This window comes from Myxocyprinus asiaticus, chromosome 48, assembly GCF_019703515.2.
Source record: "Myxocyprinus asiaticus isolate MX2 ecotype Aquarium Trade chromosome 48, UBuf_Myxa_2, whole genome shotgun sequence".
NCBI lineage: Eukaryota > Metazoa > Chordata > Actinopteri > Cypriniformes > Catostomidae > Myxocyprinus > Myxocyprinus asiaticus.
The window spans coordinates 13,354,877-13,379,740 of NC_059391.1; the positions used below are offsets into that span (position 1 = coordinate 13,354,877).

Genomic DNA, 24,864 nt, shown 5'->3' on the forward strand with positions numbered 1-24,864 from the left:
GCTGATCGTCCTCGCAGTGGCAGATCACGTGTAACAACACCTGCACAGGATCGGTACATCCGAATATCACGCCTGCGGGACAGGTACAGGATGACAACAACAACTGCCCGAGTTGCACCAGGAACGCACAATCCCTTCATTAGTGCTCAGACTGTCTGCAATAGGCTGAGAGAGGCTGGACTGAGGGCTTGTAGGCCTGTTGTAAGGCAGGTCCTTAGCAGACATCACCGGCAACAATGTTGCCTATGGGCACAAACCCACCTTCTCTGGACCAGACAGGACTGGCAAAAAGTGCTCTTCACTGATGAGTCGTGGTTTTGTCTCACCAGGGGTGATGGTCAGATTTGCATTTATCGTCGAAGGAATGAGCATTACACCGAGGCCTGTACTCTGGAGCGGGATCGATTTGGAGGTGGAGGGTCCATCATGATCTGGGGTGGTGTGTCACAGCATCATCAGATGAGCTTGTCATCGCAGGCAATCACAACGCTGTGCATTACAGGGAAGACATCCTCCTCCCTCATGTGATACCCTTCCTGCAGGCTCATCCTAACATGACCCTCCAGCATGACAATGCAACCAGCCATACTGCTCGTTCTGTGCATGATTTCCTGCAAGACAGGAATGTCAGTGTTCTGCCATGGCCAGCGAAGGCCCAGATCTCAATCCCACTGAGCAGGAATGCATATTCTTCCTGAGCGGTATGATGGCTGCATGGTCCCATGGTGTTTATACTTGCATACTGTTGTTTGTACAGATGAATGTAGTACCTTCAGGCTTTTGGAAATTGCTCCCAAGGATGAAACAGACTTGTGGAGGTCCACAATTTGTTTTCTTAGGTCTTGGCTGATTTCTTTTGATTTTCCCATGATGTCAAGCAAAGAGGCACCGAGTTTGAAGGTAGGCTTTAAAGTACATCCACAGGTACACCTCCAATTGACTCTAATTAGCCTATCAGAAGCTAATTGTCTAATTGCCTAAAGGCTTGACATCATTTTCTGGAATATTCCAAGCTGCTTTAAAGTACAGTTAACTTAGTGAATGTAATCTTCTGACCCACTGGAATTGTGATGTAGTCATTTAAAAGTGAAACAATCTGTCTGAAAACAATTGTTGGAAAAATTACTCGTCATGCACAAGTCTTCAACGACTTGCCAAAACAATAGTTTGCTAATGTGAAATCTGTAGAGTGGTTAAAAAATTCGTTTTAATGACTTCAACCTAAGTGTATGTAAACTTCTGACTTCAACTGTATATATACACTCAGTGACCACTTTATTAGGTACACCTGTACACCTACTTATTCATGTGATTTTTTTTCTAATCAGCCAATCATGTGGCAGCAGTGCAGTGCATGAAATAATGCAGATACGGGTCAGGAGCTTCAGTTAATATTTGCATCAACCATTAGAATGGGCAAAAAAATATGTGATCTCAGTGATTTTTACCGTGGCATGATTTTCAGTGCCAAGACAGGCTAGTATGAGTATTTCTGTAAATGTTGATCTCCTGAGATTTTACTCAGAAGGGTGCCAAAAACAAAAAAACATCAAGTGAGTGGCAGTTCTATGGACGGAAACGCCTTTGTGACGAGGAGGAGGGCGGGGCCAGGCCGTGATTCCGCACGCCTCGCCCCCAATCAGGCTAATCAGCCGAGGAGAGGGATAAGTGCAGCAAATGCGGCAGTTCGGGAGAGTGAGAGCCACATGTAGCTGTGGTGTGTGCATTTGTGTTCTGTGTGTCTTTTTGTTCAAGTTCTTATTATTTTCACTGTTCAGCCGGTACCCACCTCCTCCTTTCCCATCCTTGACGTTGTTACAGCCTTGTTGATGAGAGAGGTCAACGGAGAATGGCCAGAATGGTTTGAGCTGACAGAAAGGCTATGGTAACTCGGATAACCTTTGTACAATTGTAGTGATCAGAATAGCATCTCAGAATGCACAAGATGTCAAACCTTGAGGCGAATGGGCTATAACAGTAGAAGACCACGTCGGGTTTTACTTCCGCCAGCCAAGAACAGAAAGCTGAGGCTGCATTGGGCACAGACTCACCCATACTAAACATTTAAAGACTGGAAAAACATAGCCTGGTCTGATGAACCTCAATTTCTGCTGAGGCACACAGATGGTATGCGCACTGCAGCCTCAAATTTCTGTTCTTGGCTGACAGAAGTGGAACTCGATGTGGTCTTCTGCTGTTGTTTCCATCTGCAGAACTGCCGCTCACTGGATGTTTTTTGTTCTTGGCACCATTCTGAGTAAACTGTTGTGTGTGAAAATCCCAGGAGATCAGCAGTTACAGAAATACTCAAACCAGCCCTTCTGGCACCAACAATCATACCACGGTCAAAATCACTGAGATCACATTTTCTCCCCATTCTGATGGTTGATGTGAACATTAACTGAAGCTCCTGACCCGTATCTGCATGATTTTATGCACTGCACTGCTGCCAAACAGTTGTTGCTGTTGAATTTGTGCTGACACACAGAAGTGTGTTTCCTTATGTGCCCCAGGCCAAAAATCCATCTTGGGTTGTTGAAAGTCCAGATAGAAAAACATCTCAAGTTTTCTTGCGGTCTGCCAAAAATGAGGTGTAATCTGAAAGCGGTCTTAAGTCTGGTTCCAAATGTGCAGGGGACAGGTAAGTTTGTTTCTACTGCTTTGATGCTGGCCTGATTACTGATTGCAAAGCCTGGAAGCAGAAAACCTATGCTGGGAAACCTTAAAGTGTAGCTTTTGCTCAGAGAGTTTCTGTTGCTGATCCTCCTCGTTTGCAGTCCAAACCCTCTGTGTATGAACCCTTTCTTTTGACTGGTTCTGTGTCTCTCTCTCTCTCTAACAATTCTGAGTGATCGGTGAGTGTATATATATATGTAAAAATAGAATGTAGGGAGACCTTGAAATGTTTAAATATTATCACCAAATTAAGTTTCACTATGGAGAAAATGAATGGAATTTTTACCTTACCCGACTGTTGCACTCTGTAAAGAAAATTAAACCATCTTTGAAACTCTGGAAATATCATCCCAACAGGCAACAGACATACTGTACATTAAGCACCTCCTTGTCAAAAGCTCTGGTTAGATTTTAACTGACGGTGATGTGGCTTATGAGCGATCAAGGGTGTGTTAACTGCAACACGTTTGTCAGCACAGACATCCTTGTGGCACATTTCATTTGGTGTCACCTGCGTTTGACTGACAGATGCACCCTGGGCTCAACGAGGCTTAAGACTTATGCGAGAGGAAATTGACAGGTGCGGCTTTGTGTGTGAGATGAACTCGTGAGTGCGTACTGACAGCGACGAGCCCTCGCTCAGGGTGACAGCCAGGACGATAATCACAAGCTAACCTCTTCCTCACCTGTCACTCTTACCCAACCCCTCTCTCGCCTGTCCATCATGCTTGGCTGCCCTATGTGACAAGAGTATTTACCAGTCTATACACTCACTTACTCGAACTGTAAACATGACACACATCCAGGGTGTCATCCTTTGGATTGTCGCTTCTGTCTTGTTCGTGAGCTCTTGATATGATCGTACACATACCAACCCGTGTCATTGGCATCCTTAGTCTCCACTGACCCTTTTCAGATTTCCAGGTTTTTAACGCAGAATTTAAATAGATGGGTACAGTAAAGTACTGAGGTAAGTGTGAGATCATAGCAAATACCAAATATCATTCAACAGCAAAACAAACGAGCAAAATAAATACACTTACGTTTCCACAACTTTCCAAAAAAAATATGATAGATTGATTATGGCAGTCACAATAGAGAAAGATGTCAAATTTATTGTCATCTGTCAGCTTTATTTGAAACATTGTTTCAGCAGTGACTAGTTTGCTGATTTTATAATTATGCATACATACAGTATAATGTAAATCTACTAAATACAGAGAAATAGATTTCGGAGCACTACTTGCTGGAAGGACATCATTCTTTAGTCCCAGAAGGTGCTCTTTAGTTGGGTTTCATGTATTGCATATAAAAAAATTATACCGGTAGGCATTTCTATTGGTACAAATGTTAAAAAGCCTGTATTTTACTTTGGTTTTTTAACAAATGAATATATAAAAAAAAAAATACTAATAATAATATAAAAAAATACATGCAATGACAAATATACATAAAATAATTTGTGACTTTTTTTGGTATTGTTTTTTGGAAAAATATTTTGCTATATTTACCCTGCTAATTATAGGAAGAAATGAGCCATAAATGTCTGTGAAAAGGGTCCATTTGTAACCACAACTCTTGCAGTTTGCTGCAAACACATTTTTGTATCGATGCCCTGTATCAACAAGCTTTGAACTTACTGGATAGGTTGGCACGGCCTGACTTTCCCAAGACTCTCCCTCCGTTTAACCCTCGTTGACTGGCCATGGACAGGTTCCGCGTTTCACTCATCTAAACACACTCGCTTCATCAGACACGAACAATAAGTCAACCCCCCAGATAGGCCGGCACACTGCACCCCACTCCCACCAAAGCAGCCAAGCTTAAGGAAGCAATATGTGAGCTTCGATGGCACGGATGAGAGTGACCGCATTGATGGAAGACGTCCACTCTCCGTGCATATTTGAGTTCCTTTGATCTCAATTAAAGCATTGTGGAGCTTGTTGTGATTGTATAACGCAATTTGTATGTCACATTTCAGGTTTGGAAATGTAACTAAAGTATCTTACAATAAAGTGCACAACTAGATTTTTGCTTTTTCTGAAGAAAGTGCGAGCATTGCATGCCCATGTAAAAGTCACTGCAATGATGATAGGGTGTTGCGAATGGTTGCCTGGGCATTGCCATGCAGGATTGTTGCCCAATTCCAAATGCGCTCTAGGTCCTCGTGGTGGCGTAGTGACTCAATCCTGGTGGCGGATGACGAATCTCAGTTGCCTCCACGTCTGAGACCATCAGTCTGCGCATCTTATCACGTAGCTTGTTGAGCATGTTACCACGGAGACATAGCGTGTGTGGAGGCTTCACGCTATTCTCCGCGGCATCCACGCACAACTTACCACGTGCCCCACCGAGAGCAAGAACCACATTATAGCGATCACGAGGACGTTACACCATGTGATTACCCTCCCTAGCAACTGGGCCAATTTTGTTACTTAAGGGACCTGGCTGGAGTCACTCAGCACGCCCTGGATTCAAACTCGCGACTCCAGGGGAGGTAGTCAGCGTCAGTACTCGCTGAGCTACCCAGGCCCCCCATTGTTGTTGTTGTTGTTGTTTTTGTTTTATAATAATACCAACTATAAAACAGTGATATTAATACTAGTAGTAATAATACCATCAATAAAAATAAATACCGAGTGAATATTTATCATGAATGTAATTGAATTCATCCTGAATTTAATTGAATTTATCCATCTGTTCTACAGAGAAGGTTTGTTTGGTAACAAACAACCATAACCAACAACCTTTAAAATTCTAATTTTTTGATCTTCCTATATGTCTTAAATGACTGGGATCATTGTGATTCGTGAGTGCCTTCTCCATTGCGAGCAAACTGAACGTTCATCACTATTGCAACTAGGAGGCAAATTGCATTAGTCACATGATGCGAATGTCGGAAACAGAGAAAAGGAGGCTTAATTCTAGGTACGTTTTTCCCTGTTTTATTGTACGGTAGGTTAAAAGCTCAAGTCAGATTGCATAGCACACCTGTCCTCGACAAACCGCATTATTGGAAGTATCATTCGTGTCAATAGCCCCAACAGTGCGGGCCGAATTACAGTAAGTTTATTACTTGGCTTTAGAGGGTTGTTCAGATCCCTAGCTCTTTAAGTATGGGCATCGGTAATAGTGATGCTTGCCTTAGTAGAAGTGTTTCAATGGAATTGGATGTGTTTCAAGGTTTGAAGGATTTTTCATCAGTCAAGTCACTGAAAATGTGTGAATTGTGTTAGACTTAATTACTAGCTAAATTCGTAAGGCTAATGTAGGTTTGGCGATGTACCGTGAGCCAAGCGTGAACTGCTGATGAGGATGGACTCACAAAGAGATACAAACCAGAGTGATTCTCTGTGTACTAACGGTTCAATTCCCAGGCGTCTTGTTAGAAGCAGTTAAACCAAGAGGCCTTCCTTCAGAACTAATGAGCCTACACAGTATGACAGATAAAGAGGCAGAGATTAAAGGGTCGATGTTGAGTTTATACACTCCATAGCCTTTACCATACTGCAGAAAAGAGATTTTTCTTTTCATTTGTAAGCACTGATCTCTCTCTCTCTCTCTCTCTCTCTCTCTCTCTCTCTCTCTCTCTCTCTCTCTCTCTCTCTCTCTCTCTCTCTCTCTCTCTCTCTCTCACCCCCCATTTGCACACACACATCTTCTACCACTCTTCACACCCCCTCTTTGTTCTCTTGGGATTAGCTGGCTCTTGTCAAAAAGAAAAGACGGATTTCATTTAATGGAGAGAGGGATTTGAAGAACAGACAGGTTTACAAGTTGTCTTTACCTCTGTGTGTAAGGAAAGAGCTTTCTCTACAGTGCTAAGCTGATCCATTCATAAACTGTGGAGGGTTTGGATAGCTGGACACAAAGCCTTCTGAACTGATGGTTTAAAAAACAAAGTTTAAAATTGATTACTTTAGTTCTAAAAGTACAAATGTGTCTTGCTCAGTGGGTGAACTATAATTGTTGTAATTATGTGGCACTGAAAAAGCAAACTTTAAGTATATTTTCTTTGTTGTTTTTGTTCGGTTTTGTATGTTTTCATTTTTATTTTTTCAGCATGTTCACATACACCTTTATGTGATTTGCTATGGAAAAACAGTTAAAGCAGTGTTAAAATATTTGAAATAGTAACAGCTATGACAAAAAAAACTAGCTACTGTCACTTTGCAGCACCCGTAGAGAACACACACTTTTATTAGTTATTATTACTTGTCAGCTGTATCTTCTAGTAGAAGGATGGCAATTAATGGATTTGCTGATTTTTTGCTGATTTATTTTGAGTCCTTAATATTTTTTATTATCTATTAACTGTTTTATAAAAGTAATAATGCACTCGAGGCCAAGAAGAGAGGTCTGCAACCCAACCATGCCTAACGGGAACCGTGAAACCTTCGGGTTTCGGGCTGTGTTCTGGTCAGTTTTTTAAGAATGACGTCGGGTTCAGGTCAGGTTCGAGTGTGTAATTAATGAAAAAAAAAAACAGAAAAAACAGGCCTACCTAACTTGTTTCGCGCACACATTCTCACAGACAGATGAGTAAGGGGCCGTTCACACCGAATGTGTTTTTGCATGCATCTGCTCTGTTTTTCCATTATTTTCCTATGTAAACTCATGCTAGACAGATGTCTTTGACTGTTGCTCCACGTGATGCTGATTCTTCAGTGTCTTGTGCTGGACCTGCCTATTTTTTAGACATTGTGTCAAGTTTAAAAGTACTTTACATTTCAACAACGCATGTCAAGACAGTTTCATTCGTTGAGCTGCTTCCTAGTTTTTAGCGCAGAAGATTCAACATTCTGAACAAGTTCAGGCTGCAAAGAGGACTTTATGCGACTGTTACACAGTTTCACATTATTCCAAATTGTTCTGCGCCAAGCAAAGTTTTGGCACTTTATAAACGGAAAGCCAATGTTTTTTTTCCTTCTACTCTGTTGTGCTGACGGGACGCCATGCCTTGTATGTTTACTGTTACAATACTGTACAGTACAAAATGTATGTTGCCTTCGATGCTTAAATAAAATACAGTAAAATACAGAAGGTTGAAGCATTGTTCGGTTCCATTAGATTAGAATATTTGTGAAACTAATTTTGAAAAATACTTTGAATGAGGTTGAGGTTGATAAAGATGAAGCACATTTTAAGGGCAGTCAGTTAATAAACAGGTGCTGTTAAGAATACAATTCATGAGCATTTTCTCTTTGTTTTGGCAGACCGGATGGCATGGGCACAGTTACAGAACAAGAGAAGGAGGAGTTTGAGGAGGTCAGGTGCAGATTGTTGACTTTACTGGAGAAGCAGATCACTCATTTCAGGTGAGTAAAGGTCCCACAGCAGCTATACGCTTCTGTTCAAAAATCAGGCACAACAGAGGATAACGTACATTTACTGTATAGTTTGTATTTGGTTGTTTCTTTAACTACTGGCATTTTTACATCCCAGGGGCTGATTTTTATTAAAACTAACATTTTATATTTTTCTTTGTTATATGAAGGTGACATGAAAAATGAAAACTTTGTAATATGCCTACATCATTCATTTTTGCTTCTTTTCAAATGCCTTTTATGTAGATTTTATAATTTTACCCTTTTGCAAGACCCAAACTTTCAATCTTAAAATACGATAATCCGTCATACAAACATTTATTATATTTTTAAAACTATAACAATCTAAACAGATAATTAAATAATCAATTGTGTGAAAATTATTTCAATCTCAATTTTTACACTAATTGCAACCATCCCTTAGTTGTGGCGTCATTTCCACCATGACCAACAATTTTATCACTAATACAGTTTTACCTAAGTCCACAGTGCCAAATGTGCCCCTAGATGAAAAAAACAACAACAACAACAGTTTATTAAAATTTTGGTGTGTAGAATGTATAACATCTCCTCAGTTTACCGTTTACACATTTACCACACCCCCTCCTGATGGGTCATTGTTTTTAGCTGACCTCCTGCTGGGTGCTGGACCCCCTGTAGAGCACTAGAAACACCAGTAAAGAGGGTTAGAGTCTTGCGGTTACAGCAGCACCTAATAACAAGCTAAAACCACTCAAACAAAAGCTACAAACAACGTCTGGGATTATGTAAATAAGCGCCAGACAGAGGCAAGACTGGAGCGGGGCGTGCTGGGGATTAAGCCTGGTGCCCAGCCCAAGCTGATTAAAGCTTGTTGAGGCACTTGGTAAGTGTGCCTCTTGCCCAACAGGCATGAAAACGGGTGAGGGCTGTTCGGGGGTCACTCTCACACCTGTGGTGTGAGACCTCCATAAGAACTACTTCCCATTCGCCTGCATTCATCCTCATTGGCATTGTCCATATGCGCGCTGACACCTGTCCCTCCTTCACTGCCTTTGGAAAACATCTCTATTTAAAAGACGTCATTATTGTCCCATGATAGTTGAAAAACAGCAGTTTGCGACTGACTCCGTCAGCTTGTACGCAGTCTTAACCATTACTCTTTCTTCTAAGCCTTCAGTTAATTACTACTCAAGTTTGTTTAGTTGTTCTACCCTCTTCTCTTTGCCGTAGGTATTGTTTCCCCTTCGGGCGACCGGAGGGGGCCCTTAAAGCCACGCTCTCTCTTCTAGAAAGGGTGAGTGTCTGCCAATTAACTGTGCATGCATTGCACCTGAAACGCCTTATATAAAGCATGTCTTATGGGTCGTTTCTGTGAGTTTATTCAGGGTGAGGTGGGTTTTCTGCATTGAATCTCTTTGCCCAACAATCTTGTTAAAGGGATAGTTTGACTAAAAATGAAAATTTGGTCATTTACTCACCCTTTTGTCATTCCAAACACATGCTGCCTGATTTTCTGTCCAAAGTGCTCTTTTCGTACAATGAAAATAAATGGGGTTTGGGGCTGTCAAGAAATGACAAAAGTGACAAAAATTAGTATCATAAAAGTAGTCCATACCACTTGTGTTTTATATTTCAAGTCTTCTGAAGGCGGACAGTAGCTTTTTGTAAGGAAAAGACTGAAATTGTAATCATTATTTGCTCAATCTCAAATTTTTGAGGATTGCATATATTCGCACTTGCGTACATTTAAATATAGACCATCAAGACACGTCACACCAAGTTTGACGCCATGATGTCAAATTACATTGCTTCTCGCATGTCTCAACATTGACATCAAACCTGGCGTGACTGTCTTGTTGTACCATATTTGAATGGAATGATGGGAGTATTTTCTACTAATTACTTTTACTTACTCAAAGCAATCATATGACTTCATAAAACTTGTAATATAGCACACAAGTTGTATGGACTAATATATTGTGATTTTTTTTTTTTTTTTTTTTTTCCATTTAAGGAGCTTGACAGCTCAGTCCCCATTACAGAAAAGACCACTCTGCACATTCAGCAATATTTCTTCTTTTCTGTTCCACTTGAGAAATTCATATGGGTTTGGAACAACATGAGGGCAATATGCAAATGAAGACAGATTTTTTTTTTCTTTTTTTTTGGGGGGGGGGGGTGAACTGTTCCTTTAATTACTTTAGAAAAGGCTCTAGAAATGCTCTCTGTGTACCAGCATTTGCTAAATAGCATAAAGTGTAATAAATAAGTTAAAGTGTATTAACCTACAGTATCTTTCCATAGGCCCTCATGAAAGACATTACCACACCAGTCCCACCTGAAGAAATGCAGAAGATAGTTCAGAAGTGCCTTGAGAAAGCTGCTCTCATCAATTACTCCCAACTGACTGAATACGCCCAGATCGAAGGTTTCGCACAAAATACCTACTTTTACCACCACAGACTATATTATTTGAGATGTTGCTCTTGTGAAAACTGTGGAAATGTACAGATATCGAAAAGTACGGTGTTAGGAGACATTTAATGTGAACATTTTGACATCTTTTTGTCATCAGAAAGCAGCCAGGCACCCCCAGAGAAAAGGTTGGAGGACATGATCAGACTAGGAGAGCTGTGTATGGAGGTGTTACAACAGAATGAAGAGCATCACTCTGAGGTAAGACCTGCTTCAAGCCCATGACGTAAGATCAAATGTCTCAACGTCCCCAATCAAGCATTAGGAACTCCTACAATGACAAGTTACTCAGCATCAGTGGCCTTACCAGGATATATGTTTGGGCAGGCATTTTGGTCTTTAGGGTGGGCAACGTTCTGGGGTGGGGAGATACATGGAGTGTATGACATGCAACAAAGTGGTAACTCATTAAAAAAAAAAAAAAAAAGATTCAACGCCATAAACGTTGGATGCTTTGGCAAATCTAATCAAAAAGTGTTGGACTGGTTCAGTCTCAGAGGTGCTCATTGTAGCAGCCTTGTAACTTCTAAACCAAACTTTCTTTTCCTTAAGACTTACTTGTCTTAGTGGTAATGTTTAGTGTTTTACAAGTATAGCAACTCTAACAAACAGGAGAGAAAAATAATCACCTTTTAATTAAACCTGTAACACATTTTGATATAATTACATATTTTGTGTATGTATTTATTTATTTGTCAGAGACAATGCACATTAATCAAACACCTCATTGGTTTAAATGTGCAAGATTTAGCCAAACTGGCTAATTTTCATCTGCTGTCCCTGATCAGGTTGATGTCAAAGTACAAAATTACACTAAAATACAGTCTATGCACACTATACATAATTTAAAAAAATCCCAATAACAATCAAAAACAATAACCAACAAATCCTAAGAACATTTTGTTTAAAAACAGTATATAAGATCCATAAGACAATACCGCTAGCATTCAAGGGATAGATCACCCAAAAATGAAAATTCTCTCATCATTTACTCACCCTCATGATATCCCAGGTATGTATGACTTTCTTTCTTCAGAACACATTTGAAGAAAAATAGAAAAATATCTCAGCTCAGTAGGTCCTTAAAATGCAAGTGAATGGTGATCAGAGTCTTGAAGCTCCAAAAATCAAAGACAGCCAGCATAAACACAAAAATAAATAATGTTATGCATTAACTGCGTCCTTGATGATTGTCGGGCATATTTCTATGACAGTGACACGCTCCTTTCATACGCATGGACAATTTGATTCTTGTCAGAATTTGGATGTATGCTCCGTTAAATTACAGAGAATTTAAGTAATATTAATCATCTACTGACACAAACCATGGCTAATATTAACAGTGATTGTAACGGCACGCACTTCACTGATACCGGTCGATTTTGATAAATGAAATTAATTTATTGAAACACGATAAAAATAAACCAAAAAATATTTCTAAAGTGAAATTACACTTCAAACAAAAAGAAAATATAATCAAAATAAAGAAGTGGTCAAAAAATCATGGCCAAGCAATTCCAAACATTTCACTCCACCGGCCTGTTTTGCAGTGACTTAAAAATCACTCTACGACATCAGATGTAAAAATACATTTAGGCCTACAAATTAGACCATAAATACAATTGTACATTTAAATATAATAATAATAATAATAACTGAAAAATAAACCATGACCTATAGATAGTTTAACACAAAATCTCATCCATTTTTGTTTCATATAAGACGGCTACAACAACTCTGATTGTGAGGGACTTAATTTGATGTTCCACTATATTTCAGAGTTTGGACATGAACTTTATTACCACCTGCTGGTGGAATCTCCAAACTGCAAATGCAGGAACTGAATTTAAACTTCGCGCTGATTTAAGACATGGCTTACAAATGTCTTAGTGCAACGACCTGTTTCTCAGGAAAATAGCAAATTGCGCTTTACGGCACTTCATTAACATACAATGCACCCAGAATTTGTGCGCATACACCCACAATAGCGCAAACACTCCCACCCACGCCCACTTGCGCTTTGCGCTGGCACGAAAATTGTGATTAGAATTAGCGCTCTCACGAAAGTTGTATAAGACGTTGCGGTCGTTGAGCATAGCTCTGCGTTTTGCGCACTCATGAAAATAGAGTGCTTAGAGTTAAAAAATACTTATATATATATATATATTTTTTTTTTCACACCAAAAGCGATCGTATCCATACGACTCCAGTAGTTAAAGTGTGGGTGAGAAACAGATCAATATTTAAGTCTAAATATTTTATATCCACATTTGGCCAGCCCCAACCAGTAGGTGGCTGAATGCGAAAATGAAAGTCACTTCCACACTAGAATGTGGAAGTGAAAGTGAAAATGTAGAATTACAGTTAAATAAATTACTTTAATATTGATCTGTTTCTTACTTACACCTATCATATTTCTTCAGAAGACATGGATTTAACTACTGGAGATTACTTTTATCCAGCCTTTTGGACCTTTAAAGTTCTGGTCACCATTCACTTGTATTGTATGGAACTACAGAGCTGAGATATTTTTCAAAAAAATCTTCATGTGTGTTCTGCAGAAGAAAGAAAGTCATACATATCCGAGATGGCATGAGGGTGAGTAAAGGATGAGAGAATTTTCATTTTTGGGTGAACTAAACCTTTAATGGCCTGAAAAAAAAAGGCATCGTTATCTATATGTAAAATTGTATTTCTTCTTTGGTTTTTTGTTTGTTTGTTTTTTGTTTTATTTAGGAGCAAAATAGGACCAGGACATTTTCTATACAGGTTTCGTGAGAATCACCCAACATATCAAGTGAAACATTTTTACATTAATTTCCTGGTATTGCGCTTGAGTTGGCATGGACTCCTCAAGTTTGTGCAAAACCTGATGATCCATAATATCCCAGCATTGTGAATATTTCAAAGATCATCTTGTGTACTTCAATGGTAGTAAGGAAATCTGAGCTTTTGTACAAAGTAGTTAACTTGGTCAATGCCACAAATATGCTTACATTTGATAAGTGAATCAGAAATAGTGCAGAATCTTAAATATTTCTGCCATTTATGGTTTAAAAATTTTCAAATCCTAAAATTGAGGTCTTACACTTTTGGACTCCACTGAATATGTCGGCATTGAAGAAGTCTTAGACCACTCTGCTCTTAAGATACCGGCATTTGCCATTGAAAAATAACAATCAACCACTAGCTGATTCTCTAGAAGTCTAATAGGTTACAGAACACAGTAGCTACTGCTGTGGAAGACCATGCACCACTCTTGGAAAACCTTCATTTGTTTTCATTACATCACAATGATTTTTTTCCCTTTCTTTGTTCTCATTTTCAACACAATAATCCTCACCAGCAGCAAAGATTCCCTACTGCTTTGTACTTAGAGGCACAACAAGATGAACTCACCATCGATCATGTGTTCCCCTACATGTCTCTTACAGTCCTTTTTCAACATATGTTCAAAGAAGCCCACAGCCACACAGACAGAGAATCAATCTTTGTTTATCATCAGGCTTTTTGGCGTTGCATGATGCTCCAGAAGATATTGTATGACCATTTTAGAGCGGACTCGTGATCATTTGCCATCTTGCTGTCCATTTCCTTCGCCACGTTGCCACAACAGTTGTTAGCAAGTGACAGCTTACTTGTCCAGTGCCAGTTCATAGTGGCGGCAGAGGAAAACAACGCCCACGGCCCATCTGCACAAGGACAGCGCTCACAAATGCTCTCACATCAACATTTTTCAAATATCAAAGAAAACCAATTAATCCTAGGTGTTTAAGCTTCATTGATAGAGACAACGCTAGTTTTCCAGAACAAAAGTGTAGCTGAAGACATCTGTTTGCAAGGTGCAGGGCTATATTTAGGCCTCAAGCTTCCAACAGCTGTCACACGTGACAGAGACAATGATGCCAAAACGCTTGTACCTAACAAGACAAATGTCCCAGATGCTGTCACTAAGGAAACTTCAAGGTGTGGGTGCGTGGTGTTCTCAGATCTACATTAGTGAAATTATTTTAGCACTCATTTTGAATTTGTACAGTAAATTCAAAAAGAAGTGACATTTTCACTGAATGTATTTGTCACACCAACAGCTAATAAAATATGTTTTACATGGACAGTAGGTCTTAAAGGAATAGTTCACCCAAAAATGAAAATTCATAATTCACCCATCCTTATGTTGTTTTAAACCCGTATGACTTCCTTTTTTATTTGGAACAAAAGGAGAATTTTTAATTAATATAATGGCAGTTGATAGTGACTAACTTTAAAGCTTAAAAAGGATCGAAAAGTATCATAAAAGTGGTTCATGCCACTTGTGCGTCATATTCCAAGTCTTCTGAAGGCATACGATAGTTTTGCTGAGGAACAACCCGAAATTTAAGCGGCTCATGCGAAAACTTGCATTGTTTTTCAAGCCTGAGTGTGGTTTGTTGTCTGTACAGCTGTGCGTTGCTTCTAAATTTGCTTCTGCCCCTTTGCAAAATAAGAATGGAAAAGTAAATATGGGAAACATTTTATTCAGTGTACACAGAGCCAAGACTTTTTGACATACATTTTTGTCATACTGTACAATACATGCAATAGCTTAATTAATTATTAGCTCTTAACCGATTATTCAGCTTGTGCCTTGACTTAAAAGGTTCTCAAAATCATCTTTTAAAAATACCTCTAAATGACATTCACTGAATTAAAGGGAAAAAATACTTTTTATTAAGTTTAATTCAGTAAAAAAATTCACTGCAGAAAATCCTATTGTTATCCAGTGTTTTTGTCTTGTTTTCCATTTAAAATTGTCTAAAAATCCTTAAAACAAGACACATTTACTTGAGAAGCAACATATAAGATATTTAGACTTGCTTTAAGATTTTGTATACAAGTGTATTTTTCACTTGGTTATACTTCTGCAAGTGCAGTAAAGACAAAATATACTTATTTTCAAGATCTGTTCTCTAAAAGCAAGTCTAAGTATCTTATATGCTGCTTCTCAGGTGAATGCATTTTTTTTTTTTTTTTAAGGATTTTTAGATATTTTAAAATATTTGTATTTTTAATATTATATTCAACATTTTCAGATAACAATTTTTTCTTCTGCAGTAGAGCTGCTAAAGTTAAATGTACATCGTTTTAAATGAGTTTTAGATATTATTTTTGGAAAACAAGCCAAACAAAAACCTATTTTGTTGCAGTGTATAATGGTGCGAAGACTACCCTCTCTCACCTTTCTGTTCACTTCAATCCATCTTCAACTCACAAAAAAACAAACTCTTTCTTATTAATAAAGCTGCATACTGCCAATTTTCTTCACCATAAGAAATGCACAGTGACACATATATTATGATTCAATAAGTCACGAGCCATCACGTTATAATCTAGCTGCGGCAAGCACGTGCTCGAGGGATGAGCGTCCCTGCGACAGAGTGTGTATCAGCCGGATGAAGTTTCAATCTCTCACCCTTAGATTGGGATATTCGCGCAACTCATAGAAGAGGCGCTGACCACACAGAGAAATGCCAGTTTCAGAGTTTGTAGTTATTTACATGATCTGCTTCCATATTATTTGAACTTTTAATAAAGCTATAACTCATTATATATAACTGCATTTAAGATGTAACGCCAGTGTGTTTCCTTTAAAAACACTCAGCACGCAAGTTTTGCTTCAGTGGAGCAGCAGCTCCACTTATTCCAAAACGAGAGTGCTTCTGTATTTACTTATTTTGTATTTTTGTATAATTTCCTCATACTTTGTGATGTACATCACCTGAAGCTCTTTGGAAAGTTTAGAGTGCATCTGGACTGTGAGCTGTGTAATTCTTCCTCTCCTCAGTCAGGCACGAACTACAGTGCTGTTCTCGCACGTCATCATTAGAGTTTAATGTTACGTTGAATGAGATCAAACGACTATTCGACAACAAAAAGTTGCATAGGCCAATTGACAAAGGTGGGTTTAGTTGGGACTTAGGCCTACCCAAGATTTAATTTTATTATTATGCGTTCAGTCTCAGGCATTTGGCTCATTGGCTCATGTTGTTTTTTCTATGTTATATGTTTATGAGTCAATAAAAAATGTTAATTGAAACAAATAATAATATGGGTTTGGAACGACATGAGGGTGAGTAAATTATGACATTTTCATAATTCATTTTTGGATGACCAATTCCTTTAATTGTCAAACTATAGTGCTTAAAATTTTAATCATTTGTTCACAATATTTATGAATTTTGATTTTTCAGTGTTATTTCTGTCTGTCTCTCTCCAACAATCTTGCGTTTGTAATTGCATTAGGGAAGAGAGGTAAGTATGTCTTATATTCCACTCATGTTGTGTTGTCTAGTATTTTCAAGAACAGTTGTTGTAGACTGGACCAAACCATTTTTTATAATTCATGCATTTAGTTTAATTGTTGTTTTTTTTTTTGTTTTTCTCATTTATTGTTGAAAGCCTAAAACATTTTTAAAGCTATCTAAAGCCAAGATTGTTTTTGCACTCGTTATATTTTCAATGTTAATATAGAAAAAGAAGAAAGAAAGCAACGAATGAACAAGAGGTGTTTAAAATCAGCTAGTTGCAGGCTGTCTGAACGACTAACTAGTCTTAAGGAAACCCTGTATAATTAGGCTGGTGTAGCGTAATGTTCACTTGACAACCATCAGATCTGTAGCGATTTGTGGCAATATACTGTATAAAACTATAACTTTTTAAGTCCTCATGGAAAATGGAGATGTACAGGTGCATAATAATGGTAAAACTGTTCACAGTAGGTGATTTAAAGTCTGACAGCAAGCCAAACCCTCTCCTAGAAGTTGCATCACTAAATTTATTTATTTTGAATTGACTAACTCACTAATCGACTTGTCAGTTGTTATTTGACTATCCTGACCCATTGCTGGAAGGTGCTAAAGAGAGCACAATCTAGTTGGTGAGATATGTTAAATCTTGTTGTGGTGGAATTTTTGAGCACATTGTTTCTATGTTTGTAAGCCCCACACTGTTCAAACCCTGCTTCTGAAAACCCAGAAGACAAGCTCCCTCAAGGCCAGCAACTGTACAACATCAAGTCAGACAAGAGTGACATTCGCCCCCTCCCCATACACAACCATACACACACTCTGACACACACACAGATATCCCGACTCAATAGGATCCTTCAGTAAGTCAGCATTCTCCTCTTCACCACGTATTTTTCACTGTGACTGATTGCACTTTTATCCCTATTGCTTGACGCCGACCGCATTGGAAAGCTCTTGGCTCGCACGTCAGCATAAAGAGAACAAGAGAATATGGTCTGGCTTTCTTTTTAACGCTCTCAATTAAGTGGACTGCAGCCATACCCAAGAATCAGCGTGTGGAAGAATGCAAAGAGAGAAATGCATTGATGGACTTGGCTCTTTTCAGAAGGGCCTTCAATGCATACTGGCAAACAATAAATAGGTGAACACAATGAAGGAAGACAGCACCAAGATTTTCCCCTTTTCTCAGGAGAATTCAGGAGGATGGATGTGCTCTGATCTGCTGCAGTCAACCACAAAAGACATATGGATGACTAATTGTAATTTTTTTTATTGATCTTTAGCCTTTTTAAATAGTAATATCTTCTAAATTCTTAAAAATATAAATTGTTATAAATATAAAATGTGCATCTGATTGTTACCTTTGACGTGGTAATTAATTGGCACTCAAGATTATAAATTGTTGACAGTTCAGTTTATTTAACTCGTAGATTAAAATATTGATTAAAATGTTATTTCTGGCCATTTAAAGGAGAATTCAAGGGATAGTTCACCCCAAAATTAAAATTCACTCATTATTTACTCATCCTCATGATATCCCAGGTGTGTATGACTTTCTTCACCAGAATACATTTGAAGAAAAATAGAAAAATATCTCCACTCAGTAGGTCCTTTAAATGCAAGTGGATGGTGATTAGATTTTTGAAGCTCCAAAAATCACAGACAGTCAGCATAAACATCATCCATACTGACTGCAGCAGTTAAATTAATGTCTTCTAAAGTGATACGATCGCTTTTGGTGCAAAAAAAAAAAAAAAAAAGATTTACTTTCTTTTTTGTTTTTTTTTCCACTCTCTAAATTATCGCTTCCGGTAAGCTTCACGAGAGGGTAGAGATCACGCTGTCTCTCTTGTGATGTATTCGCGTTGCCATGTTATGGACGTATTCGTTATTGAAACATCCAGGATAAGCACACAAATGCACCATTGTGAGTAAAGAAACAGATAAGAACAGATCTAAACAAAACCAGCAAAGCTTCTCATTAAATAACACTGCTTTTCCGGCTGTGACTCACGTGCGTCAGTTCTCACGTGTTTCATGTGCCAGCGCAATTGTCACATGCGCATGCCGCTTCTACATAATATTCCATAGACAGATTATATAATATAGTTTGTGAGCACTGACATTTCCTTCTGGAAATGCAAACCTAGTTGCAATACTGTAGTAATTAATGATATTTACAATGTAATTGTTTAAGGAATAGTTCAACCAAAATTGAAAATTCTCTCATCATTTACTGACCCTCATGACATCTCAGATGTGTATGACTTTCTGTCTTCTGCTGAACACAAATGAAGATTTTTAGAAGAATATCTCAGCTCTGTAGGTCCATAAAATACAAGTGAATGGTGGCCAGAACTTTGAAGCTCTAAAAAAGCACATAAAGGAATCATATAAATGTGATCCATATGACTCCAGTGGTTAAATTAATGTCTTCAGAAGTGATATGACAGGTGTGTTAATAAATCTCCACCTTTGACCAGACCCGACCAGTAGGTGACGATATGCATATAGAATGTGAATCGCCAAAAGCAAAAGAAAAATGTGGAAGTGAAAGTGAAAAATTCAGATTTAAAGTATAAAATGATTTAAATATTCATCTGTTTCTCACCCACACCTATCATATCGCTTCTGAAGACATGGATAAAACTACTGGAGTCCTGTGGGTTACTTTTATGCTGCCTTTATGTGATTTTTGGAGCTTCAAAGTTCTGGTCACCATTCACTTGCATTGTATGGACCTACAGAGCTGAGATATTCTTCTAAAGAAAGAAAGAAGAAAGAAAGTGATACACATCTGGGATGGCATGAGGGTGAGTAAAATATGAGAGAATTTTCATTTTTGGGTGAAATATCCCTTAATATGTTATGTGTTTTGTAATAATTAAAAACACACTATGGTCAGATATTAGTACACATGATGTTTGAAACTTCAGAATTAAAGCTTTACAAAACTAAGCTGCGGGCATAGAGGAAACGTTCCATTCTCATATCCATCTCCATCTTTGAGGACAGTGTAGTACCTTTCAAGGTCTCGTCATTGTGTTTCTTGTCATCTACTGGACTGACTAGCGTTTTTTCATGTTTTTGTTGTGTTGTGTTGTCAGTTACCAAGTATAACATGGTTAGACCTCAGTATTGTTCTGTTTTTTTGTTTTTTTGTTTGTTTTTTGTGACGCTTTGCCTTTTGGCATTATTGTTTGTGATTCTGTGCATGTGTAATGTGTGGAGTATTTCTTGCTTTTAAAATGAAATTTATCTCAATATATACTCCCCTCGTTCTAATGCCATGCTAAACCCGTAAGAGTTTATTTTTTACGTGGAACACAAAAGGAGATATTTTTGAAGAATTGTACTGGTCACTCGATGTCCAATTTGGGATATGTAAGAGCAGCGTAGTTCTAGCGGGAAGACTAGCAGCTGTACATCATCGCACCATTAGCTAGGTAACTCCTAGCCAATCACATGTAAGGCATTTCTTTATAAGTCTGCTCACAATCTATCACATTGCTGTTTCAGTGTGCCAACACGGCAACCTCCACCACCCCACCACAGGATCTGATGGTTCCGAGTACAACAACTTCGGACTGCCAGACAGGGCTTACGCCAAAGAGAGACATTACATTCCTGTTTTATATTCATCAAATAAATTACTCAAATCTGCGAGTCTTCCTGATAGAACTAATTGTTTTGAGTCGGATGTTTTGAATGCATTTCTGATCAAGTCTGATTGATTTGTTTACATATTGGGCTAATCGGTTCTTGAATTCAATTCATTTTGGACTTGTTCCGGTTAACAGCTCATTGAGGGGGAAGATTATCAGTAAATTACAATTGAAATTCAGTCTGTCCCTCAAAAAAAAAAAAATCTATTGTATGACTTTAGAAGACTTGAAAATAGTGCAAAAGTCATATGAACCACTTTAATGATCCCTTTTGATGCTTTTGCTTCCTTTTTGAAACTTGAAAGCTTGTAATTACATGGACAACAGTGACCAGCACAGCCTTCAGAATTTCTCTTTAGGTGTTCCATGAAAGAAAGAAAGCCATATGGGTTTAGTAGTAATGACAGAACTTTCCTATTTGGGTGAACTATTCCTTAAATTTGACAGCGCTTGTTCATCTGCATGCTTGTCTGTGTTTTACAGGCCTTCTCCTGGTGGCCAGAGGTGATGGCTGAGCACGCCGAGACCTTCCTGTCGCTTTACACGGTGGACATGGACACAGCACTGGCTGTCCAGCAGCAAGACTCCTGGGACAGTTTCCCTCTCTTTCAGCTGCTCAACAATTTCCTGCGAACTGACCGTGTGTAGAATGTGTTTTTAGCCCCCTTTTACTCCTGATATTAAGACCCGTCTTGGGTAACTTGATCATAAGTGGACAGCGCTAAATATAGTTGTGAACAGTCCAAAACGTTTTGTAAATTGGATCACAAGACCAGTAGCAAATAGGGCCTTTCTCTCTATTTTCTCTCTCTCTCTCTCTCTCTCTCTCTCTCTCTCTCTCTCTCTCTCTGTCATTCTTTCCTCCCTTCAGCCCCCTCCAAAGCTGTCTTCCATTTGTCCAAAGTTTTGTTCATATGTTCTCACTGCTATGAGCACTAATTAACACCAGTGTTGCTTTGGAAAACAATCCTTGTTTGGGAAGGAGGTTAACATGCTGTGCTTTGTTATTGTCAACACACTAATTAGATATACAGTGTGATCAGTTAGAGGCAATGGAGGGTAAATTATCTCCACTCGTTTTAAATTCGCCAGGGCAAATACCTGAATCCTGCAGAGGAGGGCAATTTTGTGAGACCCCTGAGAGTTTGACATATCTGGATCGTCAGTGTCCCGTTACCACTCTCATAATCAACCAGAAATGATCCTGTAATAACCAATAGCATGATGAATGTGTTTGAATGGATTTTACATTAGGAAGTTAATTTAGTGAAGAGCTCTAAGTTAATTGATATGACAACAATCACAACCAACCAAGCTGAATTTAAAAAGATTGTTGCTTGACTGCAAGTTTTGAAATGATGATGCTGATTTGTTTGACTGTCTCTTGCCTTGTTAAAACTCAGTTTTAGTTGGAGAGATGATATCGAGAGCGAATGACAATGAAAATAGCAACCTCTAATAACACAGACAGTTGGCGGAATGAAATATGAAATCATAACAAACTTAAGGGAAATTGATCTCACTGCATCTTGTCACACAGGTTGGAATCTAATTAGAAAAACCTGGTGGAAAACATGCAGGAATGTGGAAACAAATAAAAAAATTTTAGTTAAAGGTGTAAATTAGTTATGGGCCTGATGAAGCCTCATGAGTTAAAAGTAAATAGTTTACCCTCAAATTATGGCTGCTGGAAATGGGGCATGTCTAGATTTGATCATAAATTACTTTTTTCAAATAGTGATGGTGCTGTTTTTTACATCAGTAATGTCCTGACTATACTTAGTGATCAGTTGAATCCCACTTTGGTGAATTAAAGTACCAGTTTCCTTCCGAAACAGCAAAATCTGTCCATATTCCAAACTTTTGGCCACCAGTGTACATTTCAATCCATATTTATAGATCAAGGAGAGGAAGTTGTCATGGCCAAACTCTCAAACATTTGGTATTTCTGAAAAGCCCAGGAAGTCCACCCTAGAATTTATGCACTAAGAAAAACTTAAATAACAAATGTCCTATACAAAAATGAATTGCTGGACCTTAGGAGGATAATGACTTTTAAAGCCTTATGTATCAAATATGAAAAGATAAAAAAAGTGTGCAAAAACTTTTTATAGTTTGTCTAGTGGTACTAAAAACAGTGCAATGTAAAAAAAGATATATATATATATTTTCTGACAATTCTTTCATATGTCAGGCTTTACAGGGTTAATTGTTATTAACGGATAATCTTCCCCACCACTGTAGCTCTGAAATCTCATTTACAATCACTGAAGATAGCACTGGGGGTCTATCGTTATTTCACAAGACACCCGAGAAGCAATGGCGTTGAGTGTCATCGCTGTCAAACCAAGACGCATCTTGACATGCCAACTTTGAATGCACACATGCACAAATGGAGGGAAAGATTTTTCATAAATAACTTATATTTCGGTCTGTTTTCTTACAAAGCTTTAGTTCCTATGAAAGAACCTTTAAAAGTTCATGATGACAAAAAGTGAAGATCAGGAGAAACTCCAACTGTTCGTGATCTTCCCACACACATGAAATGCACACGAATGTTTAAAAGTGCTCTCATTGTATAGAGCCACTTAATTAGGATCTCAAAATCATCAGATGTTATTTTAAGGTCTTAGAACGACCAAATGAGGGATTTGTTTCAGAAGTTGTGCGTGCTCATGTGCTGGTTTGCACATGACCAAAAATGATGTGTTGTGACATTGACGCTAAATGCTCAAATGAGTTTCATCATTGTTAAATGGTTGGGAAATGAGCTCACACGCCCATGAGAGTAAAAAGGCTAGTGTTAATGATGAAGAATAGAGAGAGGGGAATTACACTTAATGATGCCTGAGGAGACATGCAACTCTCTCTCTCTCTCTCTCTCTCTCTCTCTCTCTCTCTCTCTCTCTCTCTCTCTCTCTCTCACTCTCACACTCACTCTCAGACCACCCCCATTCTTTATGGTGGTCACAAAACCATTTCACAGCAGTCACTTGCTGTATCCTTCAAAGTGGTTTAATTACAGGTACATTGAGAGCTTTTCATGTACAACAAAACTGATAACTAAATCAGCCCATTTTATATATATATATATATATATATATATATATATATATATATATATATTTAAAAAACGGTTTTAACAGAATAGTTTACCCAAACATTTGAATAATTTGGTCATAATTTACTCACGTTCATGTCATTCCAAACCTGTACATAAAAGGAGATGTTTTAATGAATATTGCTGTCCAGCTTCAAAACAATGACAGTTGATAGTGCCTAAAAAAAGGACCCAAAAGTGTCATAAAAGTAGTCCATGTGACTCATGCAACATATTTCAAGTCTTTTAAAGGCAAACTATGTGTTTTAGGGAGAAACAAGTCATTTATCAGTGAAAATCTTGACGTCTGTTGCACGTTCATGAGTGCTTCGAAAGAAGCTCAGTCACAGTAGCTCACGTTGGAGTTCAGCACTAAAAACAAAGTTTGCACATGAACATGCATATTCATTTAAAGGAATAGTTCACCCAAAAATGAAAATCCATGCCATCCCAGATGTGTATGACTTTCTTCTGCTGAAAACAAATGAAGATTTTTAGAAGAGTATTTCAGCTCTGTAGGTCCATACAATGCAAGTGAATGGTGGCCAGAACTTTGAAGCTCCAAAAGCACATAAAGGCAGCATAAAAGTAATCCATAAGACTTAAGTGGTTTAATCCATGTCATCTGAAGTGATATCATAGGTGTGGGTAAAAACAAATCAATATTTAAGTCCTTTTTTTACTATAAATGTACACTTTAACTTTCACAGTCATCTTTTTGGCTGTTTGCATTCTTCATGCATATTGCCACCTACAGGGCAGAGAGTAGAACATATGGTAAAAAAGCACTTAGGTGTGGGTGAGAAACAGATCAATATTTAAGTGCTTTTTTCCTATAAATTCTCCGCCCTGCCCAGTAGGTGGTGATATGCACGAATAATGCGAATTGCTAAAAACAAAAGAAGACTGTGAAAGTCAAAGTGTAGATTTATGGTAAAAAAAAAAAAAAAAGGAACTATTCCTTTAAGTTTAATTCAGTTAATCCAGTGCATTATTGCATTGTGGGTCTTTCGTTATTTCACAATATTTTGCCCAGTGATATTGGTTGCACAGCAGCCAGTCTGTCCAAAGCATTCATTCATCTTTCTGCCTCGCCAGCTCACCTGTGCAATGGAACCTTCCACAAGCATCTGCAGGATCTGTACATCCCTCTGGTGGTGCGATACATCGACCTGATGGAGTCGTCAATAGCTCAGTCCATCCACCGTGGCTTTGAGCAGGAGACCTGGCAGTCTGTGAAGTAAGAAGACCCCATTTAACCCAGTCGATCTAACAGTGTTTGTTACTGTTACTTCATCGATTGATTCTCTTTGCATTCTGTAGAACACAGTGACCTGTTTTGGCTGTTTCTACCA

At 38.4% G+C, this 24,864-nt stretch overlaps 1 protein-coding gene across 2 annotated transcripts in view; it reads left to right on the plus strand.

Annotated features, from left to right (window-relative positions):
• LOC127437733 (calcium-dependent secretion activator 2-like) overlaps positions 1–24,864 on the plus strand; it is a 213,107-nt gene that overhangs the window by 150,667 nt on the left and 37,576 nt on the right. For both annotated transcript variants that reach the window (XM_051692847.1, XM_051692848.1), the window contains exons 14-19: positions 7,893–7,994; positions 9,216–9,279; positions 10,290–10,413; positions 10,561–10,661; positions 20,893–21,049; positions 24,608–24,749. In XM_051692847.1, coding sequence (XP_051548807.1) covers positions 7,893–7,994; positions 9,216–9,279; positions 10,290–10,413; positions 10,561–10,661; positions 20,893–21,049; positions 24,608–24,749 — 690 coding nt within the window. The remainder of the gene's footprint in view (positions 1–7,892; positions 7,995–9,215; positions 9,280–10,289; positions 10,414–10,560; positions 10,662–20,892; positions 21,050–24,607; positions 24,750–24,864) is intronic.